This window comes from Borostomias antarcticus, assembly GCF_949987555.1.
Source record: "Borostomias antarcticus genome assembly, chromosome: 15".
In the NCBI taxonomy this organism is placed as follows: Eukaryota; Metazoa; Chordata; class Actinopteri; order Stomiiformes; family Stomiidae; genus Borostomias; species Borostomias antarcticus.
The window spans coordinates 24,132,643-24,142,642 of NC_140248.1; the positions used below are offsets into that span (position 1 = coordinate 24,132,643).

A 10,000-nucleotide genomic window follows, 5' to 3' on the forward strand; every position below is an offset into this window, starting at 1 on the left:
TATCTATCCACATGTGTTCATCTATCTATCTATCTATCTATCTATCTATCTATCTATCTATCTATCTATCTATCTATCTATCTATCTATCTATCTATCTATCTATCTATCTATCTATCTATCTATCTATCTATCTATCTATCTATCTATCTATCTATCTATCTATCTATCTATCTATCTATCTATCTATCTATCTATCTATCTATCTATCTATCATCTATCTATGTGTATTGACCCCTCCAGTACCTCTCTTCCCCCAGGCCTGTATGGTGGTGCTGGTGGTGTGGGGGGTGGCTGGCCTCATCTCCTTCCTGCCCATCCACATGCAGTGGTGGGTGTCTGATGAGGCGGAGGCGCTGCTCTGTCTGCAGGACCCGCGCTGCTGCGACTTCAACACCAACGCCGCCTACGCTGTGGCCTCCTCCATCGTGTCCTTCTACTTCCCCCTGGCCGTCATGGTGTTCGTCTATGTCAGGGTCTTCCAGGAGGCGCACCTCCAGTTCACCAAGATCGGACGCAGTGAGGGGCGCTTCCGCTCCTCCCACGCCGAGAGACAAACCCTCAGAAAGGAGAGCGAAGGAGAGGGGGCAGGAGGAGCAGGAGAGGTCAGTTTTCATGTCAAGTCTTGAGATCGCTACACTAATTTTTCTAACCGCACTATTTGTGTCTCTGATGTAATGTGTCTCTTTTTGCCATGACAGTGAATGTTTTACTTTTAACAGATGTTTACCTATTCAACTTGAACACTTCACATTTGAGATTCAGATTTCCAAGAATTCTTTGGTTCTGGCTCCACAACCTCGTTGTAGCAACATAATAACAACACACAATAACAGTAGAAAAGTATAATACAGCATAATAGTAATAAAAACAATAGCTACAATAGTAATAACATGATAATGACAGTACGGAAGTATAATACAGCATAATACTGTAGTAACAGTTTAATGTGTGACGCACAGGTCAGGAACCTGAAGAGGAAGTTCTACCTGCGGGAGCACAAGGCGGTGAAGACGCTGGGCATGATCATGGGAACCTTCACCCTCTGCTGGCTACCCTTCTTCCTGCTCAACGTGGCCGTGACGGTCTGGGACCTGGGAGACATCCGCATCACCTTCCGCATTCTCAACTGGATCGGCTACGCCAACTCTGCCTTCAACCCGCTCATCTACTGCCGCAGCCCCGAGTTCAGGCACGCCTTCCAGGAGCTGCTGTGCCCGCGGAGGCAGGGGGGCGGGGGGCTGGGGCCCTTCTTCCTCCCGAGGGCCAGAGGACGGAGGACTAACTGGCAGGTCAGACCCCAGCAGGACAAGCCCCACGGTGGGGGGCCGGAGGCTGGGGGGAGGGGCAGTGGGGACGGAGGGGATTCTCTGGAGCTGGGTCCTGGTCCTGGTCCTGGTCCTGGTCCTGGTTCTGGTCCTGGTCCTGGTCCTGGTCCTGGTCCTGGTCCTGGTCTTGGTCCTGGTCCTGGTCTTGCTCCTGGCCCTGGCCCTGGCCCTGGTCCTGGTCCTGGTCCTGGTGTTGCTCTTGGCCCTGGCCCTGGCTGTACTACTGGATCAGACTCGGATTCTGTGACTGCAGTCCAGACTGGCGGCACCAAGGGGAGCTGTGATAAACTTCTGGCCGCCGCAGTCTGAGATGCACACACAGCTGCAGCTGGAAACCACTGGATCTCGCTGGGATCTAAACTGCTGGATCTAGCCGGGATCTACACCACTGGATATAGCTGGTATCTAAACTGCTGGATCTAGCCAAGATCTACACCACTAGATCTAGCAGGAATCTAAACAGCTGGGTCTAGCAGGGATCCAGGGTGGCTGTAGCTCAGGAGGTAAAGCGGGTTGTCCAATGATTGTAGGGTCGGTGGTTTGACGACATGTCGAAGTGTCTTTGAGCAAGACACTGAACCCAAAATTGCTCCCAGCGAGATGGGTAGCACCAAGCATGGCAACTGCCGCCATTGGTGTGTGTACAGTATGTGTGTGTGAATGGGTGAACGAGAGGCCTTCATTGTAAAGCGAGAGAGAGGAGAGACTTATAGGTGGACCTGAAGTTTCTTGTTACTGTAAGAACAATGTGATGTCCTACAGTACATCCAAATTATTGTTAATGTTATTTAATGTATATTATATAGTGGACATGATTCTGTATATGTAGTGTATTGATGTGATCCTGTGTGAGTGTGTGTGTGTGTGTGCACGTAAGCGCGAAGGTGTCAAGCTTGTGAGCTCATGTGTCTGAGCACATGTATGACACGTACAGTAGGTACTAGAGTTACGTCTGAACAGAGCTGAGCGGCGCTGAAACATAAACGGCACTAAAAGACATGTGCCCTCTACCTCATAGCACACCCAGATGCATCTCTATATGGTGATCCAACTGCCTGTCAGTCTATTACTGTAGTAACCAAAAGAGATCTGCATAACACTTTATTCGGGTCTGCTTGCTCTAAGTAGTACAACAGTGGTTCTGAGCAGTGTGAGTGAGAGGCAGGTAGAGCGGGTCGTCCAGGATCGGCGATTCGAATCCCGGCTCCTCCTGTTGAAGTGTTCTTGGGCAAGACACTGAACCCCAAATTGCTCCCATGAGCAGGCTATAGCACTTTGCAATGCAGCTGGCTTTCATTGGTGTGTGTATGTCTGTGGGTGAATGAGAGGCCTTCATTGTAAAGTGCTTCGGATGCGCTTTAAAAGTGCAATCAATTTACCATTCACCATCTGGAGAATGGTAGAGAGAGATAGAGATAGAGAGATAGATAGATAGAGAGAGAGAGATACATGTAAGCAGGGAGAGGAGAGAGAGAGAAGCAGACGACCAGATAAAGACCGACAGGTTCAGAGATCTAAGTCTCTGAGTCATCATTGTGACCTTTCCTGTCTGCCCCACCATAACCACTATTAAACATTCCTTATTGATCTGGACCGGGGGTGGTCATGGGGGGATGGCTATATACAGTTCAGGGTGTATTGTAGGTACTGTGTGTGTGTGTGTGTGTGTGCGTGTGTGTGTGTGCGTGTGTGTGTGTGCTACTGCCGGTGAAATCTGCATTGAGATGCAGACGTTTTGAGCGGCAGTGGCAGGTGCAGAGCGTCACACACACTATCATCAGCTGCTGCCAAGTTGGAGCAGTGATCAGTTCTACAGCTCTACTGCTGGCACGCACACACACACACACACACACACACCACACACACACACACAAACTATACACACACACACTGTTTCAATTGATTTCTTCTTTTTTTCCAAAGAGAGGCATGTACTGCCTTGACCCTTCCTCCCACACGTGCAAGCAGACACACACACAGACACACACACACACAGTCACGCACACACACAATTGTATGGTTGGTTTGAAACAATAACCACTGTACAGTAGACAAATAATTAATTAATTTATGCATCCATTGAAATGGAAGTAGCACCTCTGCTTGCCTGCGTGTGTGTGTGTGTGTGACCCCGCTGCTTTCTCTCAACCGTTGTTGTTGTTGTTGTTTTTGTTGTTGCATTGTTCTCTGATGTTAATCTGTGAAGCTACCATGTTTACAAACTGTGTCCACTGTGCCCAGGGAGACAGACAGACAGACGGACGGACGGACGGACGGACGGACGGACGGACGGACGGACGGACGGACGGACGGACAGATGGAAGGACAGATAGACGGACAGACAGACAGACAGACAGACAGACAGACAGACAGACAGACAGATAGACGGACAGACAGACAGACAGACAGACAGACAGACAGACAGACAGACAGACAGACAGACAGACAGACAGACAGACAGACGGACGGACAGACGGACGGACGGATAGATGGAAGGACAGATAGACGGACAGACAGATGGGAGTGTGTGTGTGCAGAGGACAGAATCTGAATCTAAGCCTCTCACAGGCAGCCGGACATAGGTGTCAGTGAAGATAGAGAGTGGCTGTAAACTGGAGATGTACTCATGTGACCGTGTGTGTGTGTGTGTGTGTGTGTGTGTGTGTGTGTGTGTGTGTGTGTATGTGTGTGTGTGTGAGAGAGAGAGAGAGACTGTAGCTCTCATATCACAAGGTACTGTATATTAGCCCTATCTCTTATCAGAAAGACAGTGCACAGTGGACGTACAGTAATGTCAGTGTACTGTATGTGTACTATTAATTACCTTTGTTAAATAAAATTTAAGATAATGATTTTATTATAAATATCAGTAGTACATTTTAGTATTTACTTATTTATTGAGACATTAAGACTAAGGTACTTTTTCTCTATGCCAGAATGATACCGTACATGTTCTTATTGAGGATCAACAAAAGCATTCCAGGGACAACAGCTGTTGTTTTCAAACAAATTCTACAACCTCTGCCAGTCACCGAAAACAAAATGTCATCAGATCTCTATGTAATTTATTTGAAGTAAGTCAAATTTGTTTGTGAAGTAAGTCAAAAATGTTTGACAATGTGAGCTGTTTTGTTTTTTTCTAAATGTTTTGTTTGAAATTAAAACTCTTGTTCATCTACTGTGTTGTGAGGTTGGCTTCTCTGGAGCGGGTGTCCACAGCGCCCCCAGGTGGCGGAGTCGGGTACAACCGCAGCCCTGCAGGACCACCTATCTCTCTCACAACACTTTTGTGTTGTATTTATACCTGCTTTTCCACTGAGCACCTCCTTATTAAAGACAGTTGATGTTGAGGAGAAGACAGCGATGAGTCAGGTCATAAACAGACGGAAGAACACATCGCAGAGAGGAGGGTCACAGGCTGACAGTATGTGTGTGTGGTGTGAGTCTGCATGCGTGTGTGTGGTGTGTGTGTGTGTGTGTGTGTGTGTGTGTGTGTGTGTGTGGAGGGGGTGATAAATCATCTTTCTGTCAACTGACAGAGGTATCAATCAGTAATCCAGCAACAATTCACTCTGGAAACTGAATGAAATCCTGGGAGTTCCCTCTATTAATGCTATAGTAAACATGCTATAGTAAACATCCATCCTCTCTCTCACACACACACACACACACACACGCACGCACACACACACACACACACACACACACACACACACACACACACACACACACACACACACCTGTTGACAGAAATCCCAGGGATCCGGGCTCAAAGCCCCCCAGTTTTATCACACCACCATGTCCACCAACCACGAACTAGCAGGAATGTTTTCAACCTCACACACACACACACACACACACACACACACACACACACACGCACATACACAAACACAGAGTCTACGAGACACACACACACACATGCACACACACCAGTCACTGCTTTACTCTGTTCTGCTCTGCTATACTCTTCTCTTTTCTCTTCCCCTCTCTCCTCTTCTCTCCTCTATTCCCCTCTCTCCTCTCCTCTTCTCTCCTCTATTTCCCTCTCTCCTCTCCTCTATTCCTCTCTCTCCTCTCCTCTCCTCTATTCCCCTCTCTCCTCTCCTCTCCTCTTCTCTCCTCTATTCCTCTCTCTCCTCTCCTCTCCTCTATTCCCCTCTCTCCTCTCCTCTCCTCTATTCCTCTCTCTCCTCTCCTCTCCTCTATTCCCCTCTCCTCTCCTCTCCTCTTCTCTCCTCTATTCCTCTCTCTCCTCTCCTCTCCTCTATTCCCCTCTCTCCTCTCCTCTCCTCTCCTCTTCTCTCCTCTATTCCCCTCTCTCCTCTCCTCTCCTCTTCTCTCCTCTCCTGCCAGCCCCACCCCTCCTCTCCTCTCCTCTCCTCTCCTCTCCTCTCCTCTCCTCTCCTCTCCTCTCCTCTCCTCTCCTCTCCTCTCCTCTCCTCTCCTCTCCTCTATTCCCTGGCAGAGAAGCAGACAGGAGTTTCTGTCATGACAAATGGATATAAATAAAGTACTTCTACTGCATTAGTGGAGAGTCTATGAATTCCTAGTCCATTTTCATTGGAGATACACTGGCACAATTCCACCCCCCCCCCCCCCCCCCCCACAGTTCCTCCTCTCTCTCTACAATACCTCATCTCTCTCTGCAGTACCTCCTCCCTCTCCACACCCTCTCAATCTCCCAGGTCGTCCGCTAAAGACCAAGACATTCTTGCTGTCTATGTTTGGGCTTGCTAGTCTTAAACAAGTCCCAAATCATGTAGTTCGCTGTTTGACCTGCTGGTCACATGCTGTATGTGCACACACACACATGCATGCACGCACATGCACACACACACTCATGCACACACACACACACACACACACGCAGACACACACATGCACACACACACACTAGACCAGAATAAGCTATTTTATAGATACTCTATCAAAACATCTTACTTAATTTACTCAATCGATCAATCAAAGCTTTATTTGTATAGCGCATTTCATAAACAGAGGCAACACAATGCGCTTTACAGAGAACAAGGGAGGTGGGCATAGGCCCCACCCCATACATATTCCAGAGGGAAGCAAAAATACAGTATCACCCAGGGGCCAGAAAGGTGAGCTGTAAAAATTATTCCCTGACCCCTCTCAACAAGGCGATCGAGCAAGCTCCTGGAGTATGTTTGTCTAACGGCTAAAAACATTTATGGAGCAATAAATTACATTCAATTACATTTTCAGAGCAAAAAGGGCTAAAAACATCATGGCGAACACTGGTGTATGCCTGTGTGTGTGTGAGTGTGCCTGGGTCCAGATAGAGGCAGGGGGTTGGGCTAGGGTGGGGGTAGGAAAAGGATACGGACCCGGGTTAGGGTGAGGGGAAGGGGATCTGAACCCAGGACTGGTGTATGTCTGTGTATGCGTGAGTGTGCCTGGGTACTTACCATCAAAACATTAGTGGACACAGGGCAGTGATTGGGAGAGATAAAGGCCACTAGCAGTCTAGTCTGAATGATGTCCAGACTAGTCTAATATAAACGCACACTCCCTCTCTCCGCTGTAGGAATGCAGGGGGACAGTGACGCCATGTGTAACCACGCAGTACTGTATTTACTGTATACACATCTCTTGCCTAATAAGGATCCTTTCGTAGATTATCCTGTAAGATACATTTGTCTCTGAGATCTACAGCTCTGGACCTGGATACTCTGGTATGACAGTCTGATAATGAAACACACACATACTGTACACATACACACACACACACACAACACACACACACTGTATGCACACAACACACATACAGTGTCAGGACCTCAAGTGGGAGCTGTACATAAGCTGACCTGTCAGGCACCTGTGTGATCTACAGCCTATGCCTTAATCCTAGTCAAATTCCTAGTACCTCAATTCCTAGTACCTCTATGTGTGAACCATACTGTATACATGGCTAATAAACAGATCTTGAATCTTGAGTCGAGTCTACCGTACGCACACCTCCTCCCTTTAGCCTTTCAGACACTGCTACTCTTGCACAAAGATGCTGAATGTCTCTAAAAAGCTGTGTGTGTGTGTGTGTGTGTGTGTGTGTGTGTGTGTGTGTGTTTGTTTGTTTGTTTGTTTTCAGTTGGCCACATTCCTGTGCTCCATGGAGAAATTAGGAAATCAATCAACTTAAAAGAACTTGCAGAAGGAGCGTAGGCCTACATGGAGAAAGACCAACCCACACATTTCAACATGCACACGGTGAGATTAGAACCCCACAGACAGACACCGGCTTAACCAGCTACGCCGATGAAAAACTATCTCTTCATCGGTGTGGGTGGACAGTATTTATATCGGGGGAGGGAGTCGCCTACTCGGACTCTGTTTCACTCAGTTACACTTTTGGCAACACGCACCAAAGATAGTAAATGTCGGGTTGTCAATCCCTCCATCCCGTTGTTGACCTGCATTTCTAGGTTGCCACCACAAGAGGCAGTGGTCCCAGCACGCCAAAAAAAAAAAGACTATGAAATTTTGCAGTATCAAGTCCCTTGGTAGTATAGTGGATAGGGTGTCTGCTTCCCATTCCAAAGGTCAGGGGTTCAAGCCCCAGTGTGGAAGATTTTTTCATTTTCATTTTTTTTTTTCATCACACACACAATGGCTGGAGCATCCACCGATGAAACTTCTCTCTGCTCTTAATCCATCCCGACGTCCTTCCCCCAAGGTCAGCTGGGAGCAGACAGTAGGCAGCGTGCATGCTGGGATGCGCCTGGGGACCAACCAAGTGTCTTCACGGCCAGCGTTAGTGATCTGTTCTTCTGCATGTTTTCTTGTATTGGTTTCTTTATGGGGGAAACCCTTGCGAACATGGGGAGAACATGCAAACTCCGCACAGAAAGGCTCGGAGACCTTGCTGTGAGGTCACAGTACTAGGTACTGTGCCACCGTGGCACCATCCATCCATCCATCTTCATCCGCTTATCCGGGGTCGGGTCGCGGAGGCAGCAGTTCCAGCAGGGGGCCCCAGACATCCCTTTCCCTAGCAGCATCAACCAGCTCTGCCTTGGGAATCTTTAGCTGCTCCCAGGCCAGTGCGGAGATGTAATCCCACCACCTAGTCACCGTGCCACACATTAGCAATTTTGGGGTTCAGTGTCTTGCTCAAGGACACTTCGGCACACTGGGATCCCCAGCCGGCCACTCTGCCTCCTGAACTACGTGCTGCCCCAAAGATCTTCAGAAGTGGGATCCGAACCCATGCCTCCAGGGGAGACTGCGACCTGAACGCAGCCACTCGGCCATCCTGACTGAAAAGAACGTGTCAGTCAATATTCCAATTAGGCCTAAATAAAGGTAAAATAATAACAACAACAATAATAATAATAATAATAATAGTAATAATAATAATAATAATAATAATAATAATAATAATAATAATAATAATAATAATAATAATAATGATGATGATGAAATAAAGTATGATCATCCACCACCTGTTACCAGCAGTAACGGCCATTTTTCCGTCACAGTTATCCAGGGTTGCCCCCGGAAACCAAATCAGTATGGCTGATTCAGTGTGTGTTCTTGTGGCTCTAGAACACAGAGGCCATTTCCTAATCGTCAGCTGCAGGGAACAGTGTTCTCTCACCCAATGTTCCTATTAGGGGAAGAGAACATCACAACAGCATCACAGGAGCAGCAGCGGTGAACTGTGTCGGCTCTTGTAGGCAAGGTCCACACTGGCCTCTACTGGATGAGTTGAAATATTGAGATTCTGGGTTATCCCCAGAAGGGAGATATAGTCCTAGATTCTGGGTTATCCCCAGAAGGGAGATATAGTCCTAGATTCTGGGTTATCCCCAGAAGGGAGATAGTCCTAGATTCTGGGTTATCACCAGAAGGGAGATAGTCCTAGATTCTGGGTTATCACCAGAAGGGAGATAGTCCTAGATTCTGGGTTATCGTCAGGGGCCAGTATTTCAGAACATTTAATCTGGATCAGAATGAGTAATCCCTTTTTTTTTGCTATCCCAGATCAAATTGATCTTGTGGGTTTTGTCCTGGTTTTTCAAAGAATTTCCATATACTGTAGGACTGTATTGTATGTAATACATAATTTGGGGCTGGTCATAACCATCTGTCTAATCTATCAACTAATCTAACTATTCTACCCAATAGGCAAAAGACCTTCACTTCATTTTTGGTCAAATATTTTATTGGTTAATTATTTAATTTAGAATGGATATTGTTTTGGAATGGTCTGTGTTAGGCTACTTTAATATGCAATCATTGAATAAACGAATGATTAGATATCTGCCATGTAGCCTATCCTACATGTCTCTACATCCACCTTGAATCCATGCTTGATTCACCCTTCCAGTGGGATCAGTAGAGTAGAGTAGCCTAGGTACGAAAAAAGTGCACAAAAAATACACAACATAGGCCTACTGCTAAGCAGGGAGATATGAACGACGATGTCCCGCAGTAGGCCTACGTGTGTGAAACATCACAACGTGTGATAGCCTAAACAACACAATTTTCCTGTGTGTCGCATTCTAAACATTCAAAACAAAACACTTTCCGAACAAATTGTCATGGAGAAAATACGTTCAACATGTTCGGTAGGCTAGATCATAAGGACACTATGTTTTTGGGGTGAAAATATGAATGTAAAACAAAGAACAGGTTGTTTGCAAT

The 10,000-nt window shown here is 47.0% G+C and overlaps 1 protein-coding gene across 1 annotated transcript in view; it reads left to right on the forward strand.

Moving 5' to 3' along the window:
* Positions 1-10,000, forward strand: part of LOC311318968 (actin-binding LIM protein 3-like) — a gene marked incomplete at both ends in the record, with an annotated part of 64,897 nt that overhangs the window by 1,844 nt on the left and 53,053 nt on the right. The window contains 2 exons of the mRNA XM_084450402.1: positions 260-604; positions 962-1,319. Of these exons, the coding sequence (XP_084306528.1) occupies positions 260-604; positions 962-1,319 (703 nt within the window). The remainder of the gene's footprint in view (positions 1-259; positions 605-961; positions 1,320-10,000) is intronic.